This window comes from Ictidomys tridecemlineatus, chromosome 5 (assembly GCF_052094955.1).
Source record: "Ictidomys tridecemlineatus isolate mIctTri1 chromosome 5, mIctTri1.hap1, whole genome shotgun sequence".
NCBI classification, from domain to species: Eukaryota; Metazoa; Chordata; class Mammalia; order Rodentia; family Sciuridae; genus Ictidomys; species Ictidomys tridecemlineatus.
In genome coordinates, this window is record NC_135481.1 from 17,926,009 (window position 1) to 17,951,825 (window position 25,817).

The window sequence follows — 25,817 nt, forward strand, 5'->3', positions numbered from 1 at the left end:
ACTTCCTTCTCAGATGGCCGCCCCATTGGGGTAGAGGGCATCCAGGTGCTGGGCACGGGAAACCTCATCATTTCAGACGTGACAGTCCAGCACTCGGGGGTCTACGTCTGTGCAGCCAATAGGCCGGGCACCCGGGTGAGGAGAACCGCCCAGGGCCGGCTGGTGGTACAAGGTAGGGACCAGCCTCGCCGGAAGGGGGGGCCCTCCGCACTGCCCCTCCTCCTGTCCCTCCCCTGCCCAGTCCTGCCGCTTCAGCATCCCATGTCACCCTGTACCCACTTATGCCCTGTCCCTTGCCACTCACCAGGTCCCAGCAGCAGCTCTTGGGAGTCTGGGGGACGCCCTTGGTTGTGCAGCCCATGTGCCCCCTCCTCCCTGGAGTCCCGCTGGCCACCCCCCACCTCGCTCACGCGCCCCCCACGTGCCGTTCTTATTCACACGTGTGGCACTAACACGCTCACACCTGCCTGCCTGCTGCTCCCTGCGCGACTGTCATTTTCACACGTGCATGTCAGCGCCCGCCGCATGCGCAGAGCGGCCTGGGCGCCCAGGGCACGGGCCCCTGCCGCTGACCAGGTCAGCCCTCCGTCCCAGCCCTGGGGCTCCGCTGTCCCCGGGACCTGGGCTTGGATCTCCATTCAGGAGTGGTTGTTCCCTCCTTGAGAGCAGAAAGGATGGGAAATGGGGGAATTAGGAACTTAAATGCCGCTTGTTTAGCATTCCATGTGCCGTTAATCTGTCCAGATGAAAGTGATGGAGCATTTCATTTCCCGGGTGTTAATAGAGGCCTGAGGCTTGGGATTGGAGGAGAGCAGAATGGAGTGTGGGGCTGGGGGGCCGTTCCGAGGGCTCATCCATCTCCCCGTCATTACTGCCTCCGAGGTGCAGCCAAACCTATTAGCACATTTATTTATTTAACAATTTCCTGAACTGGGAGCTCAGCTTGATTGCTTTCGGATACAAATGTCAGTCTTTTGAGTAGTGGTTACAATGGAGTCCTCTCTTGGGTCTGCCAGGGTAGAGGAAGGAGGGAGGGAGGTTGGGGTCCTGCTAGCCACATGGGGAATCTCCAGGGGGCCATGAGTGTCCCAGCCCACCTCAGCCCCCCCCCCTGCCTCCCCAGCCCTTCACGGGCAGCTGTCTCTCCCCTCTCTACCTGGCTCTCACCACTCAGTGCTCCTCTGTGCCCACCCAGCCCCAGCGGAGTTTGTCCAGCATCCCCAGTCCATCTCCAGGCCGGCTGGAACCACAGCCATGTTCACCTGCCAAGCCCAGGGTGAGCCGCCTCCTCATGTCACATGGTTGAAGAATGGCCAAGTGCTGGGGCCAGGAGGCCATGTCAGGCTCAAGAACAATAACAGGTGTGTGTGTGTGTGTGTGTGTGTTTGTGTGTGAGTGTTCGCATGTGCACACTGTTGGGGAGAGGACTGGGGAAGAGAGGGAAGGGGCCTGGGTAGTGGCCTAGTAGGCTGTGCAGCCCCGCTGGGGAAGAGCACAACTCTGGGACCGGAAACTCAGGTTCTCATCCCTGGGAAACCTCAGACAAGTTGCTTGTCTAAAGGGACCCAGTTTCTCCATCCCTCTCAGGAGGGGACCTGAGGCTCTCCTCTCCTTGCAGCACACTGACCATTTCTGGAATCGGTCCTGAAGATGAGGCCATCTACCAGTGTGTGGCCGAGAACAGTGCTGGCTCGTCACAGGCCAGTGCCAGACTGACCGTGCTGTGGGCCGAGGGCCTGCCTGGGCCCCCTCGCAATGTCCAGGCTGTCTCTGTGTCGTCCACTGAGGTCCGTGTGTCCTGGAGCGAGCCCATGGTCAACACCAAGGAGATCATCGGCTACGTCCTGCACATCAGGAAGGCGGCTGGTGGGTGGGCCTGGGGGGCACAACCAGCTTTGCACCCCCACGCCATTGTTTCCCATCCCTTTCTACCATGAGTGTCCCGGAGAGTACCCTTCTCTCCTTCCCCCACTGCGTCCCCACTGCCCTACTTCACAGGTGTTGGCAAGGTTGCCTCTTGTTCCTCACCCCACCCCCTGCCCTGCGCTTTGCCTCCCCAGACCCTCCAGAACTGGAGTATCAGGAAGCAGTCAGTAAGAGTACCTTTCAGCACCTGGTGGGCGACCTTGAGCCCTCTACAGCCTACAGCTTCTACATCAAGGCCTACACACCAAGGGGGGCCAGCTCAGCCTCCATGCCCACCCTGGCCAGCACCCTGGGTGAAGGTGAGACTGGGTGTAGAGTACAAAACCACAGTCAGAAAGTTTTGATGAAGCCCTCACATCTTGGCCTCCTCTGCCTTTAGCTCCTGCCCCCCCGCCACTGTCCGTGCGGGTCCTGGGCAGCTCCTCCCTGCAGCTGCTGTGGGAGCCCTGGCCCCGGCTGGCCCAGCATGAGGGTGGCTTCAAGCTCTTCTACCGCCCTGCCAGCAAGGCCTCCTTTACGGGTCCCATCCTGCTGCCTGGAACTGTGTCCTCCTACAACCTCAGCCGGCTGGGTGAGGCTTGGGGCTGGGCAGGGAGGAGGTGGTGTGGTAGGGGTCACCTCCCCGCACCCTGCCAGGATGGAGCTGGCTGGGGGGCAGGTTCTCACAGCCTCCAACCCCCAGACCCCAGGGTGGTGTACGAGGTAAAGCTGCTCGCCTACAACCAGCACGGGGACAGCAACGCCACTGTCCGCTTTGTGTCTTTGAGGGGAGCGTCTGAGAGGACAGGTGAGGGCTGGGACGGGCGGTGGAGCTACATTGGCCTGAAGGAAGGAGGACAGGGCCTGAGGGGGAGGGAAGCAGGCCAGGTAGGAGGGTGTAAGCCTGTAAGCACACAGGCTCAGACCCGTGGGAAGCTTGCTGTGTGGCATTCTGTGCGATATTGGTCAAACTCCTTACCCTCTCTGAAACACAGTTTTCTCCTGTACAAACAGGCATAATAAAGCCTGTCTTAAAAGCCATGGCAAAGTGCTATTCCCAGTATCTGGCCCAGGGTTGGTGCTCAGTAGCTGGTAGAAAGAACTGGAAAGGTTGGCTGGTGTCACATAAGTGAAGTGAAGGGTCTGGTTGAGGGAGAAGGAGCCCCAGAGGTTGGGTGTATGGGGGTACTCCAGGCCAGGAGAGCCGCAGCCCCAGCCTGCCCCTGCCCATTAGCTCTGAGCCCACCGTGTGACTGTCGGAAAGAGGATGCCACCAACCAGACGTCCACCACAGGCATTGTCATTGGCATCCACATTGGAGTCACCTGCATCATCTTCTGTGTCCTCTTCCTGCTGTTTGGTCAAAGGGGCAGGTGGGTACTGGGAAGGGCAAGAGGCTAGCTGGGGTGGAGGCTCAGCCCTTGGGACTCCTGCCCCGGCGTCCCCTAATTCTGCTTACCCTTTAGGGTCCTCCTGTGTAAGGATGTGGAAAACCAGCTCTCCCCTCCCCAGGGTCCCCGGAGCCAGAGGGACCCTGGCATCCTGGCCCTGAATGGGGTGGGCCGCGGAGAGCGAGGCCAGCTGGGCCGAGGTGAGAAGTGCGTGGACGCCAAGGAGCTGGAGCAGCTGTTCCCCCCAGCCGGGGTGGTGGGGCCGCCTGGCGCCAGGCCCACTGTGAGTGCCAGAGAAGCTCCTTCCACCCTGACCACTCTCCCACCCTGCCCCGGCTCATCTTGGCCTTGGTCATTGGCCTTAGCCAAACTCTGGGTCTTCTCTGGGCACAGAAGTCCTGGCCATACTCCTCTGCACCCCTGTCAGGCAGAGGCCTGAGGTCTAAGCCCAGGGGTGGGATGGAGCCTGAGCCCGGCCCTGGGGGGTCTGTGGGCCCTGCCTGGGTCCTCCTGCTGACCCTGTATGCTTCCTTTCCCCAGCAGGATCCCACAACCCCTATCCGGTGTGAGGAGACCCAGCTCTCCACGCTGCCACTGCAGGGGTTTGGCCCTCTGGACAGGAGAGCAACAGAGGCCAAGACTCCCTGCATAGGCCCTGTGGCTGCCCCGTTGCCCCTGGACAGTGGCCCCGACCTCCTTGGAGAGGGACAGGTGACCCAGCTTTCTGAGGCACCCGCTGCCCAGCCAGCTCACTCCGGACAGTAGCCAGGGCCTGGCAGGCTCTGCAGGGGGTAGCCCCCCCCCCCCCCGTTCTCAGGTCCAAGGCAAGAGTTCTCCTGTTATGTGGGCTTCAGGTGGCCCTGGGCTGCCCAGCACTTCTGTCCTGACTGGAGGCCGGGGTGGGCCAGGCCTAAGGGGCCTCGGCAGGGACCCTGGAGCTGGAGGGGCCCTAAGGAGCCTTCCCTCCTCAGACTGACGCCCTGGCTGCTGCCTGGTCCCCACCTGCCTGGGCACTGGGCGGCTGGTGTCCCTTAAACGGAAGCGAGAGGAAGGTGAACTAGACTCAGAGCCCCCCGGCCGGCAGCGCACCCTGCTCCCTTGTCTTCTCAGGACCGAGTTCTGCCCTTTGGCTCAGCACCTACCTCAGCCGGAATGAATGTCCTCGGGGGAGTGGGGTGGTGGCCTAGTCCCTGCCCCACAGAACCCAGATGCACCTACCTCAAGCCCCTCCCGGGCACCCCTCCCTCCCCACGTGTTGTCCAGAGTTAAGAAAGAAAAAGAAAAAAGAAGAAAAAAAAAAAAAGCACGTCCCCATTTCCAGGTGTGAAAGAAAATGTCTACCTCAAGGCTCTGGCTCCGGGGCCTGTGCCCTGGACCCTCTGCCCGGCCTCTGCTCTGCCCACTGCCCCGCTGCCTCCCCCAAGAGGAGGCCCGGGCCCAGTGACCCATGGGGCCTACAGAAACGAAGAGGGAACTGGTCAGAGGGAAAAATGTGAAAAAAGCCAAAAATGAGAGGAAATGGATTCCTCGAAATGTAAATTGTTGTCCCAAACTAGCCACCTTCCAGCAGCTGCCATCGTCTGCCTCCTGCCCACGGGCTGTTACCCTCTTGGCACACCTGTCCCCCCTCGGGATCCCCACGACCCTCTCCACCTGGGCCTGGGGAGGTGGAATGTCACCCATAGCCACAGCCTGCGTCCTGTCCTTCCTCCTGGGGCAGCCTGGCCCCCGAAGGTGCAGTGTGTGTGGTGGGGGGGCGCGTCTCTGGCCAGGTCCCCAGCCCTCGGTGTGGCAGGCCAGCAGCTGACCCTCCGGGCGCCCTAGACCCCTTCTGTCAGCAGATGTGGCCGGGAGGTGTTTTGATGGAGGTGTGTCTAAGGGCCCTTGTGACTTTTCCTTTCTGTTGTGAACTACTTAGGTGAAGAAGAAGAAAAACCAAGGAAACAAATACCTATTTTTGGTTACACTCAGAAACATTTTTTTAAATAGAAGAACTTTTTTTTAAATAAATAAAAGATACGTGTATTCCTGAAGAATGAGACTAGAACCTAAAGTCCTTTGACCCCCCCCCACCCTCTAGGGACACCCCACCCTGAAATTTAGTTCATTAGCCCAAGAAGGTAGAATTCGTGGTGTTTTCCTAGGAAACTAGAGTAGTGTCCTGTGGACTCGGGAAGGGTGGTCCTCCCTCCCCAGGGAGGGAGAGGGCAGTGCCAGGCCCCGGGGCTCTGAAGCAATCCCCTGTCTGCACAGAGACTTCCTTCTGGAGCCCCCTCTCCCTTGAGGAAGGCGGGGCTGGGCCACCTGGCCTGACTTGGGTTTTGTCACACACTACTCATTTTGACTGAATAAAAGTCCTGTTGCCAAAGTGAACTTGAGTGTGTTAGTGGCTGTCAGCTCCCTTGGGAGGGGTGGGCATGCTGGGTAGGCCAGACACCCACCCACTCCTACCCCCCCCCCCACCCATGGGGTCAGAGCTTGAGAGGATGACGGCAGAGCCCTGTGCATCATGACAGGCACTCACCACGTTATTTCCAATGGCCAGGCAGGCTGTGGGACCTTGTGCTGCCTTTCGGGGTAGACACCCTAGTGACTGTCTGGCTTCAAATTCCAGACCTGAAATCAAGAAAGGGAAGAGAGGAACCAGGGTGGCGCCCACCTGGAATCCCAGCGACTCTGGAGGCTGAGACAGGCGGATCTCAAGTTCAAAGCTGGCCTCAGCAACCCTGTCTCTAATAAAATACAGAAGAGGGCTGGGGTTACAGCTCAGTTGGTAGAGTGTTTGCCTTGCATGCACAAGGCCCTGGGCTCAATCCCCAGCACCACAAACAAAAGGGGTGACTGGGGATGTGGCTCAGTGGTTAAGCACCCCTAGGTTCAATCCCTGGTATCAAAAAAAAAAAAAAAAAAAGGGAAGAGAGGGACAAAAAGAGCCAAATCTCCTCCACCCAGATAGGGGCACACCCCAAGCCTTTGTCCAGGCCAGGCTGCCTGGTTCCAGGGTCTGCCTGCTGATAGTCTCCTTAGCCCCCAGTGAGGACGCTGAGACTCCAAGGTAAAAGCGGCCCAGGACTGAGCCTCCTGGACAGGGCTGGGAGGGCTGTGTGCTTTTCAGGTGTTGTCTATGAGAGGCTTTCCTTCCCATCCTAAACAGGAGGAAAATGAGGCTGACCCAGTGACTTTTTCCAGGGTACACAGCCAGGACCACTGGGGGAGGCCTCACCATTCCTCCACTGTCCGCTTGGTCCAGGTTCCTGAAGTCAGGTGTCCAGGATTGCTGAGATTGGCCAGAGGCCAGGGGAGGCCTGGCTTGATGGTAGTCATGCTGACCAAGATCTGAAGGTCTGAGCTGACCCCAAGCCTAGTAGGAGGCAAGGATGTAAAGCAGCTGCTACTGAAGTGGAAAGCCAGACCTCACTCCTGGGGAGCTCTGCAACTGTGGGAGTCAAGTTCTCCCCCCAAAACACCTTTGCAGAGGAACATACTAGGATGGTGGTTTATAAAGTGACATCCCCATTGTGGCTGGGGTGTGGGGAGCTTCATGGGGTGGGGGGCGGTTGTCACTCTCCCCTCCCACCTTCCTCCAGGTTTATCTGTCCTGTTTTGGACTCTGTGGAACTTCAGTGGAGATCAAGAGTCTGCTCCTGAAGGGATGCTTTTGGTGGTGGTGGTGTAGGAATGGAGCACAGGGAAAGCCTCTGGCCCGGCGCTTCTGGAAGAGACCTGCAGGACAGGGGGCCACAGTGATAGTGTTGGGGATGGACACTGGACCAAGCAAGAGAAGCCCCAGGCCCATGTGCTGTCTGTGCTGAGTCTCCAAGGTGTGTCCCCCTTTCCCCTTATTACCCCAGGGAAGGTCTGGCCCCGGCAGAGGGGAGATGGCACCTTTCTTACACAGCCCTTTACACAACTCCGGCAGCCCAAGGGCTACGGGGGAGGGGTGTGTGTATGAAGCAGTCACTGAGCGGGTGGGAGTCCCCCCCAGAGCCACCTCCTCAAAAAGTCCAAGATGCTAGCACTGCCATCAGAAAGATGCCCAGAGACCTTTAGAAACCACCCCAACATGGTCCTCTGAGATGTGCACACAAGTCACATGCAACTGTGGCCGGGCCTGTTCCTGCCCCCACTGGGCTGCTCCTCCAAGGCCCCCAAACAACTGCCCCAAACCCCAGTGACTTCATGCACTTCCTTTGCCTTCTAGCCGTGGGCAAGGCTCTGGGGACAGAGGTCTCTGCTCCACTCGGCACCAGTCAGGGAGGCATGAGGCCGGGGCAGGAGCCATCTGAAGTCTCCACAGGCCCAGGTCCAGTGGGTGGCTGGAATGGCTGTCACAGGGGCCTACCCGGACACACCCTCCCAAGGATGGTGTCCTGGGGGCGAGAGCCAGGAGGAAAGTGCACCATCATGTCTAACCTTAATCACAAGGCTGGCCGTATTCAGGGAATTTGAGGGGAATTAGATCCCACCATTTGAGGGGATGCCAAAGAATGCCAACACATGTGTTTTGTTTCTTTCTTTCTTTTTTGGAGTTTTAAAATGACCACAGGAGCACACAGGAGGACAGCTGGGAGCTGAGAGCTGGGGAGCCAGGAGGCAGGAAAACGCCACCTGGTGGCCCTCATGGTGAAGGTTGGGGACATAGCAGCAGGGGGTGGCTGGTGGACTGCAGGAGGCAGAGAGTGTCCCCAGTTCCTGAGCCGGGACCTGTTTAGGGGCCTCACCCCTATTATTGGTCAAGATTGGTCTGAGTGTTCAGTTAGAGGCACAGGGTGCGGGACCAGGCCTCTGTCAACTCCCTGAAAGTGGCTTCTCCAACTGCCTGCTCTGTCTCCTCATGTGAGGGGCCAGCGGCCAAGGGCAGGTGCTGATTTGAGACCCCCACCCATCTGGAATGGCAGGTGTCAGAGTGGCAGAGCCTGCGAGAGGGGTCTGCAGACCCCCATGAGACTGGTGCAGCAACTGAGGACCCAGGAGGGGTGTGAGCGGCTGCGGGGACAGGGCAGTGGGCAGCAGTCCAGCTGCACCCCACCTGGAGCCCTCCCCCTCAACCAGCCGGACCAGTGGCAGACCCTCAGTACTGGACAGAGTGGACAGAGGGAAGGCAGAGGGGAGAGACTGGAGACCCCAGGGTGGGAGTGGTGAATGGGGGGGGTCTTCCTGGAGAGGAGCTGGGACAGGTGGCAACTGACTGGAAACAGGTGAAGCCGGAAGCCACCAAGGGTGGGCACCTGTCCTCAATTCTGGGATCAGGTACAGTCAGAGGTCTCATAAGTACTGCCCTGGGCTGGTCCCTCTGGACCACCTTGGAGCAGGCAGGGCCAGGGAGGGGACAGGGACTGAGACGAGGGCTGGGGAGGAGCAGGGAGGGAAGGCCCTTCATGGGCTGAGTGGACACAAGCTGGACTCTGAGCTCCCTGTGCCACAAGCCAGTGCCTCGATGCAGCTGTCTCCAAGTGACAAGCATAGATAGCATCCCCGGAGCTGAGAAGGGTGGCCCTGAAGTCCAATGGCTCTGCCTCTCCCCAGTCATGTCACCGTGAGCAGATTATCAAACTTCTTTAGGCCTCACCCCCCCACACACACCTCCCTCCAAGGGCTGTTGGCTCTGCTGGCCTCTGTGCAGAAATCGAGAAGCTGACCCTAAAACTTATATGAAGTTTTACCCCAAATAACCCAAACAATCTTGATGACAAAGAGGAACACATTTGGAAGACTCTAGACTCTCTGCTTTCCACACCTACTACAAAGCTACAAAGTGACATTGCCTGGTGTGATGGTGCACACCTGTAATCCCGGCAGCTCGAAGGCTGAAGCAGGTGGACTGTGAGTTCAAAGCCAGCCGCAGCATCTTAGTGGGATCCTAAACAACTTAGTGAGATCCTGTCTCTAAATAAAAAATAAAAAGAGCTGGGCTGTGACTCAGGGGTTCAATTCCGAGTTTAAAAAAAAAAAAAAAAGGTGTGGTACTAGCATAAGAGAGACCTATGTAACAACAGAATAAAATTAAGACTCCAGAAATATTCTCACAATTATGGTCAATTGAATTTGGACAAGGGTGCCAATACTTTTCAATAGAAAATTGTCTTTTCAACAAATAATGATTGACAGGCTGGATATGGACCCATACTCAGGAGGCTGAGGCAAGAGGATCACAAGTTGGAGGCCAGCCTCAGCAACTTAGCAAGACATTATCTCAAAAAAAAAAATTTTTTTTAAAGGGCTGGGTGCAGCTTGGTGGTAAAGCACCCCTGGGTTCAATCCCTAGTACCAAAAAGGTGGGGGTGGGGTGTGGAGCAGGGAACTGGAACAAGGAGACATTCACATGCAAAGAATAAATTTGGATACCTTACTTACTCACACCACATTAAAAAAATAACTCAAAATGGACCAAAACCTTACATGTAAAAGCTAAGAAAGAAGAAAACATAAATGTGCGATTTTGTGGCAATGGATGAAGCAATAGTTTCTTTGATAGAACACCAAACCCACGAAAAATAAAAGAAAAAAATAGGACTAGGCTGTGGCTCAGTGGTGGAGTTCTCCATAGCATGCACAACCCCCCGGGTTCCATCCCCAGTAACAGGACGGAAGGAGGAGAAAGAGAAGATAAATTGGATTGGATATCTTAAAATTTAAAAACAACTTTTGTGCTTCAAACGACACCACCAACAAAATATAGAGCTGGGTGGGTGGAGCCCTGGAAGAGGCTGAGAGGGTTCAGTGAGTTTGTGGTTCAAGAGATCCACTGGAGCAGGCAGAGTGAGCAGGGCAGTGACCCTAAGCAGTGGCATCAGGGGGACTGCGGGGTGGGGACCCAGGGATGAGGAGACGCTGAGGTGGGAGGTACTAGGGCCCCTGGGCCGCCTCCCTTTGGAACCTGGTCCCTGACGGGCAGCCCGGCGGCTCTGCCACCTGCCCTCCGCGGAGAGGGGCTGTGACTGGAGGGGTTTGCTGCCACCCTGTGGAAACGGTGAGGATGACAGCCATGGGACAGAGGCCTGGCCCCCACCCACGTCCCACCGAACAGAGCAATGCCCAAGGGCTGGTTCCGCACTAGCCAGGGACAGCCCCGGCCCTCGGTGAGCTGGCAGTCTCTGGGCTGGAATTCAGGTCACTACGACCTTTCCAAAGACGGACTCGGAGGAGTACGGGGATAGGCTGGAGCAGCAGAGGAAAAGGTGGCCTCTGAAATTCTGGATAAAGGAAGGCTTTGGAGAGGAGGCTCTGGAAGGGGGGAAGGTAAGACCGAAGGCACAGCCCGAGCAAAGGCCTGGAGCTCGCGGGGCAGCCAGGAGGAGGTCATTTGCTGCAGGGGTCGGGCGCTTAGTAGATGGTCATCAAGGGCAGGAATGAAGGACTCCCGGATTTCCAGCACCTATGCTTTTCACATGGTTGTGTCTAAGGAGAGCAGTAGTAGCTTTGCAGGTGGGAATAAGAGAGAGGGGAGTTTCCAGGGGGGGAGGAAAAGGAGCCTCTAGGAGTCCTACTGTCCCAATGACAACAAGATGCCTCTGGGGCTGGGGCTGTGGCTGTAGCTGGGTGGTAGAGCTCTTGCTAGCTGGCATGAGACCCTGGCTCCCAGCACCATGAGAAGAAGAAGAAGAAGAAGAAAAAAAAGCACCTGCCATTACCTGGTGGGAGTCTTCCCACAGCCTTGTACGGGCAGGACTCGACTCATGTCATCCTTCCATTTGACAGATGAGGAAACCAAGGTCCAGAGGAGTGAGTGGGTGGAGCTGTGGCTTGAACCCTAGGCTCCTTGTCCTCAGCCACCTGTTGACTTGTACCAGTATACAGAGGAAGGGGAGTTGGGGGAGGGCCTCTAAATCAGCTGGGATAGAGATTTTCCTTTTGCAGGGTGAGGAGGGACCCAGGTGGTAGACCACAACCCCCCATGAAGTACAGTGTGTCCTAAAATGCAGGGGAGTCAGGATCCTGCCATAGCTCCCCACTGTTCTGGAACAGTCCAGCACCCCTTGCCTGGTCTTCAGGGTCCTCTCACAAGAGGCAGTTAGCCCAGTGGTCAAGATCCTGACTCTTCCCCGTCTGGCTGTGTGGCCAAGTGAGTGCCCCTTAGCCCCTGAGCACTATGATTTCCTCCTCTGTAAGCTCTGGATAAGGATCAAGCATCCTGCCTTCCTGGGGTTGTCGGAGGCATTAAGGGAGTCAATCTAGAGGATCGGGCAGTTGGAGGCTGACCCTCATGATGACTGCCCAGAGCAGGAGGCCTTGGGCCTTTCACAGGCTGCTCCTTCACAAGGTGGTTCAGTCTGGAACCACAGCTTCCCACCACCCCTGCTTTCCACATCCTTCCAGATGGCCCTGCTGCTCTCGTCCCATCCTGTCCAGCTAGACTGACTCCTTCTCCTCCCCTGCTCTACCCTCTCCCGCTGAACCATGGCCTTCGGCAGCAGTGTGCACCACGCGCCCACCCTCCAGGGGCTCTGAGCATTTAGGATTAGGTTTTCTATGGTGAGATGCAGGTCTGTGTTTATCTTTTTGACCTGACAGTGTCACCACAGAGAAGCACTCAATTCTCAATAAGCACTGGGGAAAGGAAGTGGGAAAGAGGGAGGGACTAGGGAAGCTGAAAGGGGTGGGGAAGGGAAAGGAAAGGAGATGAAGCCCAGATAAACCTGCTCCAGAATGGCAAGAATACAAGGAGCAATGAGAGTGGGCGAGGATGTGGGGGGGAGGCAATTTGCAGTTCCTATCCTGCTGTTGGACTGCAAATTGGTGCAGCCACTCTGGAAAGCAGAAAACTTGGAATGGGACCACTCCTCGGCATATATCCAGAAGACTTAAAATCAGCATACTATAGTGACGCAGCCACATCAACGTTCATAGCAGCTCAGTTCACAATAGCTAAACTATGGAACCAACCTAGGTGCCCTTCAACAGATGAGCAGAAAACTACATTTTCTTTAAAATGTAGTTCATAAACAATGGAGTATTACTCAGTCATAAAGAAGAATGAAATTATTGCATTTGCCAGTAAATGGATGGAACTGGAGATTATCATACTAAGTGAAATAAACCAATCCCAAGAAAACCAAAGGCAGAATGTTTTCTCTGATATACGGAAGCTGACTCACAACAGGCAGGGATGGAGAGCGGTGGGGAGGGAGGAAGAGTGGGTGGGTGGGGGAGGGGAGGAGAGATGGGAATAGGAAAAACAGTGGAATGAGTCAGACACAGATTTCCTATGTTCATAGATAAATACACAAGTGTAACTCCACATGGGAAGTTATACTCCATGTATGTGTATGTCAAAATACGCTCTACTGCCATGTATATCTAAAAAGAACAAATAAATTTTAAAAAAGATAAACCTGCTCCACCTGGGGCATGGCTCAGTGGTAGAGTGCCCACTTAGCATGCATTGAGGCCCTGGGCTTGATCCCCAGTACAAAAAGCAAAACAAATAAAACAAAAACCCATTTGCCGTGTGTGTGTGTGTGTGTACTGGGGACTGAGCCCAGGGGCACTTTACCAGTGAGCTACATCCCCAGCCCTTTGTATTTTTTAATTTTGAGACATCTGACTAATCTGTGACTTCCTGAGTCAGGGTCACAGGTGGGCACCACTGTGTCCAGTTCCATTTACCTTCTAACAACCCCAGGGAGAATGCATGTGGCGACTGGGGCATGTGGCAATGTGAGCTCTTCCTTGGGTCCTGTTTTCATTCCTCAAGTCGTGGCCTTGAAAAACCTCACAGTGGCTCTGGACTTGATCCTTCACCCCTCTGAAGCTCAATTTCCCCATTGTAATAGAGATAATAATGGAACTCAAATGATTGGGTTGTTATGAGGATCAAATGAGAAAATAACCTCGGGAATGCCTGCCACCTGGTGCAAAGTATGCATTCAGTAAACTGTGTCTCGATGGGGACAGTTCCTGACAGTGAGGATTCTAGATGGACGACTCAGCACTGCACCCTGCCCCAGGAGGCAGGCACTCCCCAGGCTTCCAGAGACGCCTTTGTCCGAGAGCCCTGCCTGCCGGTCACTCAGAGGTCACAATGCTCTCTTCTGGCCTCCTCCCACCCCCACCATAAGTCCCACAATAAAGACCCCTGATTGCCTGATTAAAGGACGTGGATACACAATTAATTTCAATTGTAGACCAAAAATCCTCCCCCCACCTTTCCAAAAGAATCGCTCACGCTATTCCAATTTACACACTGAACCAACATAGAATTTTCCAGCGGGTTTCGTAGCCTTTGAAGTGACCAGACCAGACTATTGATTTATTTCCAACTAACCTCCCTCTTTGAACCTAGAAGGGTCAAGGTTAATTATATAATAAAACATACTGTGCCCAGCTGCCCCTCTGAAGGCACAGGGAGCCCCCAGACCTTTCTGAGCCGGCAAGCGGTGGATCAGATTTCTGATCCCTTCCCGGATTCATTTCCTTCATCAGGGCCCATTAAGAAGAAGAAGAAAAAAAAAAAAAGAGAGAGAAAGAAAGAAAGAAGAAGAAAAAAACCTGACCCCTCATTTCCTCCCTGAGAGATAAATTTTAATTTGCTGGAAACCAACAAAGGGGACCTAAGCCACGTGTCCAGGCTGCTCCCTCCACAGGAAAAGCTAGCCAGGAGCCCCTGACCTGCAGTTAGTGGGGCGGAGAGAGTAGCTGAGGGGTCTGCATCTTCCACAAGGGGGAAGTGCCCAGAGGGACCCCGCTGAGCAACAGCAGGGGGACAGACAGAGGCCATGGCCAGGGTTTCTCAGGCCTGCTCTGCTGGTGCTCAGCAGCCACCTGATATGGGCTTTCTCATAATCCCCACTTTCTCTGACAGCAGAACAGGCCCTGAGTGGTACCAGCTTCAGGCATCAAGACAGGAAGTGGAAGGACCAGGTTTGGAACCCAAGCTCCCCCCCACCCACTTTTAAATAATAGGTTTTATTGCCCCACAAACTCACACCCCTAGGGAAGAAACCTTGGAAACTGCTGGAGTTTGGATCTTGAATGTCCCCCAAAGGCCATGTGTTAAAGGTCCGTCCCCAACCCTGGGCGTTGGGAGATGGTGGAGCCTTTAAGAGGTAGGGCCTGATTGGGCCTAGCAGCACACACCTGTGATCCCAGAGCTCGGGAGGCAGGAGGTTCAAAGCCAGCCTGGGCAACTTAATGAGGCCCTAAGCAACTCAGCGAGACCCTGTCTCTAAATAAAATATAAAACAGGGCTGGGGATGGGGCTCAGTGGTTGAGTGCCCCTGAGTTCCATCCCTGATACCGAAAAAAAAAAAAAGAAAAAGATCTGGAGCCTGGTGGAAGGGAGTTGGGCCACTGTGGGGCACTCCCCCCAAGGGGATATGGGGACCCCTGCACCTTCCTCCCTCTCTGCTTCTCTGCCACCACAAGGGCAGTGGCCTCCTCTACCACGACCTTCCCTCTGAACCCTGTGGCGCCGCAGGCCCTAGAGCAATAGAATCCAGGACCGAGGGTGGACAGACGCCGCCGACACTGACACTGGGAGCCCAAATAAGCCTTTCTTCTTTAAGGTGCCTCCTTCAGGCGCTGCTCACAGAGTCAGAAGGCTGACTAAAACGTGAGTGTTCTTTTTCCATCATTAAAAAGGAAAAAGAGGGGCTGGGATGTGGCTCAAGCGGTAGCGCGCTCGCCTGGCATGCGTGCAGCCCGGGTTCGATCCTCAGCAGCACCACATACCAACAAAGATGTCGTGTCCGCCGAGAACTAAGAAAAAATAAATAAATGTTAAAATTCTCTCTCTCTCTGTCCCCCTCTCTCACTTTCTCTTTAAAAAAAAAAAAAAAAAAAAAGGAAAAAGAGGGGCTGGGACTGGGGCTGGGGCTCAGCGGTAGAGCGCTCGCCTAGCATGTGCGAGGCCCTGGGTTCGATCCTCAGCGCCACATAAAAATGAATAAATAAAGTAAAGGTGCTGTGTCCAACTACCCTGGCCATCCCACAAGGTCCTTAGCTGTGTCCCTGTGCTACGTCCAGCCCAGGCGCCCTCTCCCTCCCTGGTCCTGTCTCTACTCCCTGGCTACAGAACAGCCCGGGCCTTCTTGTTTTCCAGGACAGTGACATTTCAGAAGTGACAATGGCTGTTGTCCTGCAGTGACCCACAGATGGATTGGTCTCCTGTTTCCTTCCTACTGGGCAAAGGCAGCTATTGGGACATGAACAGTTCAGAGGCCACGCAGGGTCCTCTTCAGGACCAGGGACCCAGGGTTTTCAGCTCCATGTCCAGTGCGGGGGGTGGGGGTGGGGTGGGGGGGGTGTCGGCCCATCCTGGAGGGAGGAAGGGAGGACTGTGAGTTAGCATCAGCCACAGGACACCACAGCCTCTAGCACTCTCGAACCTTGGGAAGGAGTCCTTCCCCTCCCTCCACCCATCTCACTCCCACCGGGACTGAGGCCCACTTCCCCAGCCCTTTCCACCCCCCCTGCCCCCCCCAAGTCGCTCCCTCCTCTCCACTCCCACTTGGCTTCTGCCTCATTTACATGGTTTGTCCCCCTGTGTTAGAGGTGGTTGTGCAGCTCCAGGGCCCAGCCCAACGCTGGGCAAAGAAGGCTGTCCATAAATGAGAATCAAATAAATGATGAATCAAATAACGTGTAACCCAGATGAACCCTATTGGCCTGTGGTGAATTTCTGCTTTACATCGGAAAGAAAAGTCCAACATCCAAAATTGAATTGAGAAACTGTTAAGTTTTTGTTGAACATCTTGGAAGAGGCTGCAAAGAAGGAGTTACATGGCATGTTATACTCTAAAGAGTTCTAATCACAGCCTTGTGTTTTGTACTGGGGGTTGAACACTGAACTATATCCCCCATTCTTTTAGTTTTTATTTGGAGGCAGGGTTCCTCTAAATCATCCAGACTGGCCTCCAACTTGCAGTCGTGTGCCACCATACTGGCTATGAGTCTTAAATATTCTCTTTACCAATTTTTATCCTTATCATCTCATGGCTCCCTACCTCCAAACCTCTTTTCTTTCTGCCCAGTTCTTTTCCAGGGACCACTAAATCCATCTAGAAAAGTCCTCTTAACAAACTGTACTGGACATCTCATGCACAAACAAACAAACAAAAAACAACCTTGACCCATAATTCATATTACAAATAAAAGTTGGTTCTAAATGAATTCTAAACATAAAGGCAAAACTCAAATGGCTAGACATAGTGATAAATGCCTGTAATCCCAGATACTCAGGAGGATGAGGCAGGCAGATTACAAGTTTGAGGACATCCTGAGCAGCTTTGTGAGACCCTGAACAATTACAAAAAATATTTTAAAAGGACTGGAGTTGTAGTTCAATGGTACAGCGCCCCTGGGCTCTATCCCAAGTACTGCAGTTGAGAGACAGAGAGAGAGAGAGAGAGAGAGAGAGAGAGAGAGAGAGAGAGAGAGAGAGAGCGAGCGCCTGGGAAAGTTGAAAATTTAAAATAAAACCCTATTTTTTATGCGTTCATAGAGATCCTTTTTTGTTGTTATTGTTGTTGCTGCCACTGGGGATTGAACCCAGGGGCACTTGATTACCTACCACATCCTCAGTCCTTTTTATTCTTATTTTGAGACAGGGTCTCACTAAGTTTCTTAGGGCTTCACTAAATTGCTGAGACTGCCCTTCAACTTGCAATCCTCCTGCCTCAGCCTCCCAAGTTGCCAGGATTACAGGCCTGCACTACTACATCCAGTCCTCTTTTGCTTTGATTCAGTCCACAGAGTGGGCCAGGGCCTAACTTCGGTGTTGTATAACAGCCTCCCTGAAAGCACAGTCTAGGTACCAAGCACCAGTCTTAACACCCTTGTGAGGTAGATGCTGTTACCACTGCACCCACTCTACAGAGGATGAAAGGCAGCAAAGAGAAGTGCAGCCACTTTCTCAAGGTCACACAGCTACAAAGGGGAAGAGCTGGGATCAGAATCAGGCAGCATTCTCCAGGACCTGGTGAAAAGTCACATGGCTTTTCAGCTTCCGTGTGGGCACCCACCCAGCACTGGGCACCTATGTCTCTCTCCCAGAGCACCGCATGGCTATTTCCACTTGCATTTCCCAATGAGTGTGTGAGGGGAAGGGAGGCCCAGCTTCTAAGTGAGAAAACTGAAGCTCACCCAGGGCCAGAGATAACAGGACAGTTTCACTCCCAGATTTCATTCCAAGAGGAGAAGGAAAGGAAAAGAAGCATCATGTCCATATATATTGGACAAAATAGATATAGATATATAGATATATATGGACAAAAAATGTTATATATGTAAGTTTATGTGTGTGTGTGTGTGTGTGTATATATATATATTTTTTTTTCCTTGCAGTCTTGGGTTTTGAACCCAGGGTTGCTCTATCACTGAGCCATATCCCCAGTCCCTTTATATATATATATATATATATATATATATATATACATATGAATATATGAATACATATGAATATATAAATATATAAAATATGTATAAATATATAAAAATATATAAATATATTAAAATATGTATATATAAACATATATAAGCATATATAAATACATATAATTTTGGTTTTGGTACTGGGAATTAAACTCAGGGTCACTCGACCATTGAGCCACATCCCTAGCCCTATTTTCTATTTTTTTAAATTCATTTTTTATCCTAATTTGTTATATATGACAATATGAGAATGCATTTCAATTCCTATTACACATATAGAGCAATATTTCTCTGGTTGTACACAAAGTAGAGTCACACCATTCATGTCTTCATACATGTACTTGGGGTAATGATGACCATCTCATTCCACCATCTGCTAATTTGTATTTATTTAGAGACAGGGTCTCACTGAGTTTCTTAGCGCCTCACTTTTGCTGAGGCTGGCTTTGAACTCACAATCCTCCTGCCTCAGTCCCCCAAGCCGCTGGGATTACAGCCGTGCGCCACCAAGCCTAGCTATTTATTTTTAATTTTGAGACACAGTTTTGCTGATTTGCCCAGACTGCCTTGAACCTGCCATCCTCCTGCCTCAGCCTCACTAGTTACTGGGATTACAGGTGTGGGCCACTGTGATGGGCTTCAAGTCCATATTCTAATGTTCTTCCCAGACTTTCAAGTGTTGGTCCATTAACTCCAATTTAATTAAGATGTAAAAAGGATGGTCCAGGCCTTCACCCAACTGATTTCCTTATTCCTGTCCCCATCCCCACCTGCCTCCCTCCTCCTGTGTCCTTATACCCCATGTCGCACCCCTTTCTTTTCCTCTCCTCTCTCCCCTCTCCCTCACCGCCCTCTGTGTCCAGATGCTCTGCTCCACCTGGCTAGTTAGGCATCCGTTCATTCTAAATGAGGTTCTTCTTTTTTGTTTTGTTTTGTTTTTGGTGGTGCTGGGGCTTGAATCAGGGCCTTGTGCATGTGGGGTAAATGCTCTACTCACTGAGCTACATTCCCAGCCCTTCCTTCAACAGTTCTTGAACTGGGCAGGGGCCAGGCTCCGTGGTAAAAGGTGGGGACACAGATATGTGCCCCATCTCCCTGTGAGGGCCGAAATCAAGTCAGTGCCTGTCATCTGCCTACTGTCTGTCCATCTGTCCATCTTGCTACCGCTCTCCCCAGCCCAGTCAGCTTCACCTGCCCCTTTGTTGAAGCCTCTGTCTTCAGAGTCTGTGGCACATCATGGAAGATGGTTAAGGCCTGTGAAATATCAGCAAAAGAGGGGACCAGCATGGGGACCTGGGCAGCACATTTGCAGAGGAAGGCCTGCATCCCTTGCCTGCTGCCCCCAGTCCCTTGGGCTCACTTCAGGCAAAGGGGCAGGCTGGCTGCTCACACTCAGCTCACAGATGGACCCTAGGGAATGAGAGTGGTGACCTAGGATGGACAAGTGGGCAGCTGTGTACCTGGGTGAGTAGGTTAGTGCATGAGTGTGTGTGCTTGTGTTTGTTTGCACAAGCATGTTCAATGTACGTATGAGCACGTGCCCCTATGTCCAGCAGGACCGTCTTGTGTGACCTTGCAGCTCAGTTTTAGCCCTGGTCTGTATCTCCCCAGGGACCAGTGTCTCAGCCAGGCCTCTAGGATCAGCCCGCCTTGCAACTGAACACAGGGGCAGTCCTTATCACAGCCTGTGCTGTTGGGCTCTGTCACATTCTTTTTTTTTTTTTTTTTAATATTTATTTTATTTTTAGTTTTCGGTGGACACAACATCTTTGTTGGTATGTGGTGCTGAGGATCAAACCTGGGCCGCACGCATGCCAGGCGAGCGCGCTACCGCTTGAGCCACAACCCCAGCCCCTCTGTCACATTCTTATCTTCACTCCCTTGAGCTCAGAGCTTAGCATCATAAAATGTCAGATTGTGGCAACGGTTGGGGATGGAATTTAGAGATTATCTAACTCAACTGACCAATGCAAAGACCCAGGCCCAGAGGGGGTCCTGGACTTTGGGCTGCAGTAGTTAGACACTCGGCGTTGGAGAGGCAGATCTGATGGGGGACTGCATCAGTCTGTCCAGGCTGTACTCTTCCCCACCTAGCTGTCATGCAGGGTTTCTCTTCCTGAGGGACAATAGCCCCTAAGCTCCTCTCCCTATGCTGGTCTCTCATGCTGGTTAGATCACTACTAGTGCTTAATTACAAATGGCAGATGACTACATTCTTATTGATAAACATTGGGGCAGAACTCTTGCATGTATAGAGTTCATGAGCAAAAAATAATAAATAAATGTCTTTGGTGCAAATTTTGGGAATGTTTGTGGAATGAAGAAGTGAAAGAGGGAGGGAAGTAGAAAGGGAAGATGAAAGAACATAAAGTGACCAGGGAAGAGTTGACCTTGAGTGGTTTTGGTCCCACCATTAAAAAAAAAAAAAAATCAGAAGGGGACCCTCTTAGATAAAATCCCCAGTTGTTCTGGAAAGGGTTCTCATCCGAATTCATGTGTGTTCTGGAGACCTTTCTGGGCTGCTCTGGAAAGACTAGATGGCTTAGGATGATGATCTTATGATGAGGCCTTGGGAAGGAGGTAGCTGGCTCTTGCTGGGGTTGGAACCCAGAGAGGCTGGGGAGGCTCCCTCTCAACTGGTGCTGATCTGGGTCCTAAGTAATCTGAACAAAGTGAGCACCTGCGGCTGCCTTCTTGACACTATGGCAGGCTGAACTTACCGGGTAAAGACACCCAGAGTAAGAAACATGAGTGGATGTCCCACCCTTAGCACCCTGGAGGTGCTGTTTGCACGGTGATGCATTGTGCTACTGGTGTCCACAGTCCTGGTTACACCAAGCTTCCAAAATCTGGAGTAGATGTGTGTGTGTGTGTGTGTGTGTGTGTGTGTGTGTGTGTGTGTGTGTCGGAGCTTTGTTTTTTATTTGCCTCTGTCTTTCTGGAGCAAGTCAAGCCTATTACTGAATAGGGAGTCATAGGGAGTCTGCAGGAAGCCTCTGTTACCTCTAGTTTGGGAGGGTTAGGGCAATGTTTAATTCTGTATTACCACTTCCAAACGTTTCCCTCTTGTGGCCATCCTCTGCACTACCTCACACCACGTGTGGCAGGGAGGGAGGTACAGGGGTTACCTCCGCATTCTCACAGGGAAGGCTCCCCTACTGTGGCCATGTTTCCCGCCTGCTGTTCCTTTCTTATCTCCTGGGATTTACAGGCCTGGGCAGGGCTCCAGGGATGGGTAAGGCTGAGAATTGTTGGGAGGAGTTTTTAGTTTGGGAGAAAAAGCCACGACACGGGGAGGATAGTCCCAGCAGGGCATAGGATGACAGGTGTGGTGATTGATTCACAATAATACTGTTGCAGGGGCTTATAATGCGCGAAACTACGGATCTTTTATCGAAGAAATTTTAAAATTAGCCTGTTGAATACCCACACTAACTCCAGTCGAAACAACATTTAAAAAACCACAGACACACATACAGATAATAAGAATTAAAATTTAAAAAACGGAGCTAGTGAGCCTGGTGAATCAAAGCAGATGAAAGGCAACAGTAAAGGGTCTATACAGTCTAGAATGTATACAACACAGGCCCATGAGTAGCATACGACTACCACATGTACAACCACTTACACGTGAAACAGTGAATAACGCTCTACTTTTTAAACAACAAATAGTAGCCTTGCCGAAACAAGGCCTCAAAAAATTGGTTTAAGACTCAGAGTTGTTCCTCTCCACGGAAATCTTTAGTAAAAGGCGAAAGATTTATACGATCTGAAGAGAAACCAGAGTATGCTGTCGTCACCTGTAATCCACAACTCGGGTAACAGCAACTACTAATACACTGATGGTGGCTAGTTAACGCTAGGATTCTGTACATCAAGAAAAAGTTTCAGTTTAGTTTGTAGAAATGTGTCATTTGCACAAAATATGCGCGGAAACTTAAATTTTTTTTTCCCTTTTAGACCTGTTTGCGCAGTGCACTGTGGGTATGCAAATAAGTGGAGTCACCTCCCTTTCCATTCAGGAAGTAGTGGAGTGCTCGCCTAGTTACTCTGCGTCACCGTTTGGGGGCGAAGCGGGCTAGTCCAAACACAGTCCCACCTAGGTCACATTCGGGTTTTATCTGTCTTGTATTTTGTACGTCTGAGTTTGACTTCCTTTAAAGACTATTACATTGAAATAGAAAATAGCAAATAACACTTTGTCACAAAATGCAGGATAGTCAGTTTCCTCCCTTCGGTCAGAGTGAGGAGTGTCAAGTGGGGAAAATTGCACGCCGCAGTTTATTTTAAAAGTTTTGCACTTCCATTTTTCTTACACTGCGTGGCGGGCACACGGGATTTTGGATGTGGTTGTGGTGGTTTCGTTCACCTTGCACGCCAGCACGTACGCTCGAATATTCTGCATTTTCGTCTGCCATTGAGAATTCCTGGGACCCTGCGCGTTCAGTTTCTGATTTTCTGTCCCACTGGCGCTGCTTGTTGGGGATGAAACCTTGCTATTCCAGTGTCAGAGCTCGAGTCTCCTTAGCCTATGCTTTACAAATGTGCTGTCCTCTCCCAACGGCCTACAATAGAACTTCTTGCTTGTAAAAGGAAAACTGCTCTTTTTAATTTTTCAAACTTCTGACGTAGATGTCTGCTTCTCACCTTTCATACCTCTGAACTGAAACTTTCCCCTCCCACTTTGCTGGTTTCTTTGCTAATAAGACAATCGTTTGACTTGTACGTGATTTGTATGTCTAATAGAGTTTAAAAACACTTTTTTTTTTTTTGATACTGGGGATTGAACACAGGGGTGCTTAACCACTGAGCCACATCCCCAGCCTTTTTTATATTTTATTTAGAGACAGGATCTTGCTGAGTTGCTAAGTGCCTTGCTAAGATGCTGAGACTGGTTTTGAACTCGCAAGCCTACTGCCTCAGCCTCCTGAGCCACTGTGATTACAGGCGTGAACCACCTCCCGTGGCTCTAGTTTTAAAACACTTACTGGATAAAATTCAAAAGCCATAACATTCATACCCTTGAAGTATACAATTCAATAGTATTTTCACAGAATTGTACAATCATCACCACAATCTTAATTTAAGAACATTTTTGTCATTTTCCAAAAAAACTGTACCCATGAGCAGTTACTTCCTGTCCCCCTAGTTTTCCAGCCTTTGATGATCACTTTAATGTTCTTGTCCTGGACATTTCATATGAACCAAAGCATACATGTATTTTTTTTGTTTTGTTCTGTTTCTTTGACTTGGCATATATTTGCAGTTTCATCCACCAATACATGTTTGTTATATTTCACAATGTAATGGAAGTTAAAGAGACCCTTGGAGATGCACCACCTGTTAATAGCTATACCTCACAGGGCTTGGCCAGGGGCTAAGGGGACACAAAAGAAGTTTCCCTGCTCCTGGGTTTTTGGGGCATTCATCTTCTGGCCTTTGCTCTGCTTCCCTCTGGAAAGGTTCTGGTAGCTTTTGAGAGCTACCTGGAAGAGAGCTACCTGGTTAGAGAGCTACCTGGAAGCTTCACTTTTGTTTTTAGCCATCCAGGCTCTGATGTCATGGAACTTCCAGGGTTTCTGAATCCCAAAGCATGGAGTCATCCTGATTGTAAACGTGGGTTTTGAGGGGCTGGTACCATTTCACTGTTTATAGTGTGGCCTACTCCTGCATTTCTGGCAATAATTCATGCTAATCTTTAATATAAGAACTAACCTACAGGTAAGGTGAAGCATGCTTATAATGTCAGCAACTGGGGAGGTTAAGTCAGGAGCATACCAGGTTAGAGGCCAGCCTTGGCAAGTTAGTGAGAACCTGTCTCAAAATTAAAAATAAAAAGGACTGGAAATAAAATTCAGTGGTAGATAAAAGTACTGCTTTGTTTTTACTCAACTTCTCAGATATTTACTTAATTAGTTTACCTTCTCACCATCTTTTGGTGTTCTGCAAAGATAAAATATAATATTTAGCTAGGAGAAGCAGAGAGATGAGTATAAACTCTTAAAATAACCAGATGATGACTTTCTGCTTTAGGAAAAAATATATAAAACTTTACTTTCTTTGCTATATAAACTTTGCATTATTGCTCAGATATTGAAAGGCAAAATAAGTGATGTTAGATAACTTGGCTTATTGAGACTCAGATCATCATAAAAATGTAATAGATGTGTTTAAAATCAGAACACTAGAAAATCAACATTGATATTTGTTTCTAACTGTAGTTTTTGTATGTCCTTTTGAAATTGAAAATATACTCAAGTGTCTCTTGGGGTTCTGTGACCCAGGGACATGTTATTTTCTAGTGTCACTTGGCTGAATAATTGTATACTACAGGAAGAAAATTTGCTCTGATTCAAGTGTGTTTTAGAAAAACATTTTAATAAAGACATGAATGTCAAAAAAATAAAAAATAAAAAATTCAGTGGTAGAGCACCCTGGGTTCAGTTCCCAGTGCTGAGGAAAAAAAAAAGAAAAAGAAAAAGTAGCCACATTAATAAAAATAAACAGGTAAAATTAATTGTTTTATTTACTTAAGTAATACATGTTAAACATCCCAAATATTAATTTTTCAATAATCAATATAAAAATAATTACTTGTTTATAATTTTTTAAAAAGTCTTCACAATCCAGTGTGAATTTATACTTAAAACACATCTTAGGGCTAGGGTTGTGGCTCAACGGTAGAGGGCTCGGCTAGCACATGTGAGGCCCTGGGTTCGATCCTCAGCACCACATTAAAAAAAAAAAAAAAAAATTGTGTCCAACTACAACTAAAAAAAAAAAAACCACATCTTAATTCAAGCTAGCCACATTTCAAATGCTCCACAGGCACACATGTGTCCAGTGGCCACCATACTGGACGGTATAATTCTAGATCTTTTTGGATCTTTTATGAAGATAATCATATGGACCAATAGTAATGATAACTTTTGTTTTTCTGATCCGTATACTTTTTTTTCCTTTTCTTTATTTTACTTTCCATTGTTATAATTTTCTGTAGTTTCTTGTATTTAACATTACACTGGTAGTGCAAAATCAAGTGGAAGTGTCTTGTCTCCTTTTGGACTCTGAAGAAAAAATTTAAGACACTTTCTATTAATGTCTGACATTTGCTTGGGGTTTTTGGTGGTAATGTTCACTATATTAAATAGATTAACTATGCTAATAAATAAATGAAATTATTAATTAGGATACTGTTATATTAATTCTAATATAATAGAATTAAAATATGTAAATGTGTGTCAGTGATGGAGAGTTTATTAAACACCTTTTCTGTATTTATGGGATTATCGGATGATTTTGCTTTCATCTCTTATAGTGGTGATCTATAAGAGATTAATATTGAATCATTCTTGCCTGTTCTTGCCGTTTGTTCTGTGATTACTACTTGTGACTAGATTACAGGACCATAGATACATGATGCAAATTCAAATGTGGAGACCACATCCAATTTTTTTGAATTTTTGTTTATGTGTTTATTTGTTTGATACTGGAGATTGAATCCAGGAGTACTGTTAACATTTAGCTAATCCTTTAATTTTTAATTTATTTTATTTTATTTTTTTGTGGTGGTATGGATTGAACTCAGGGCCTTGTGCATGCAAGACATTTGTACCAACTGAGTTATATCCCCAGCCCTCCAATCCTTTTTACTTTTTATTTTAACACAGGGTTTCACTAACTTGCTGAGGCTGACCTTGAACCTGCAATCTTCCTACCTCAGCCTCCACACTGGGATTATAGGTGGGTGCCACCAGGCCCAGCCCAGCCTTTTCAAATTCTGCAATGGAGAGACTTTTCCTAGAGCGAAGGTAGATGGGGGCTCTAAATCTCAGCACCAGATTTATCTCTTTTCTTGGTTCATTTTTACTCCAGCCTCTATGCTGGCCACAAGGGGATACTGTTTTCTTTTTTTTTTTTTTTTTTTTTTTTTTTTTTTTAGAGAGAGTGAGAGAGGGGGACAGAGAGAGAGAGAGAGAGAGAGAGTTTTAACATTTATTTATTTATTTCTTTTTCTTAGTTCTCGGCGGACACAACATCTTTGTTGGTATGTGGTGCTGCTGAGGATCGAACCCGGGCCGCACGCATGCTAGGCGAGCGCGCTACCGCTTGAGCCACATCCCCAGCCCGGGGATACTGTTTTCTTTCAGT

The 25,817-nt window shown here is 50.3% G+C and overlaps 1 protein-coding gene and 1 non-coding gene across 5 annotated transcripts in view; one reads left to right on the plus strand and one right to left on the minus strand.

Annotated features, from left to right (window-relative positions):
* Igdcc3 (immunoglobulin superfamily DCC subclass member 3) overlaps nt 1-5,669 on the plus strand; it is a 48,655-nt gene extending 42,986 nt beyond the window's left edge. For 2 of the 4 annotated variants that reach the window (XM_078049466.1, XM_078049469.1), the window contains 9 exons: nt 14-172; nt 1,196-1,361; nt 1,619-1,866; nt 2,061-2,225; nt 2,306-2,497; nt 2,609-2,713; nt 3,140-3,278; nt 3,372-3,579; nt 3,837-5,669. In XM_078049466.1, coding sequence (XP_077905592.1) covers nt 14-172; nt 1,196-1,361; nt 1,619-1,866; nt 2,061-2,225; nt 2,306-2,497; nt 2,609-2,713; nt 3,140-3,278; nt 3,372-3,579; nt 3,837-4,061 — 1,607 coding nt within the window. In that variant the 3' untranslated portion in view covers nt 4,062-5,669. The remainder of the gene's footprint in view (nt 1-13; nt 173-1,195; nt 1,362-1,618; nt 1,867-2,060; nt 2,226-2,305; nt 2,498-2,608; nt 2,714-3,139; nt 3,279-3,371; nt 3,580-3,836) is intronic. The other 2 variants (XM_078049467.1, XM_078049468.1) reach the window with 2 other exon arrangements.
* Nucleotides 5,670-21,339: 15,670 nt separating this feature from the next.
* LOC120887123 (U5 spliceosomal RNA) lies at nt 21,340-21,455 on the minus strand. The gene has a single exon (XR_005730270.1). It is a non-coding gene; the product is annotated as a U5 spliceosomal RNA (small nuclear RNA).
* Between the last annotated feature and the right edge of the window lie 4,362 nt (nt 21,456-25,817).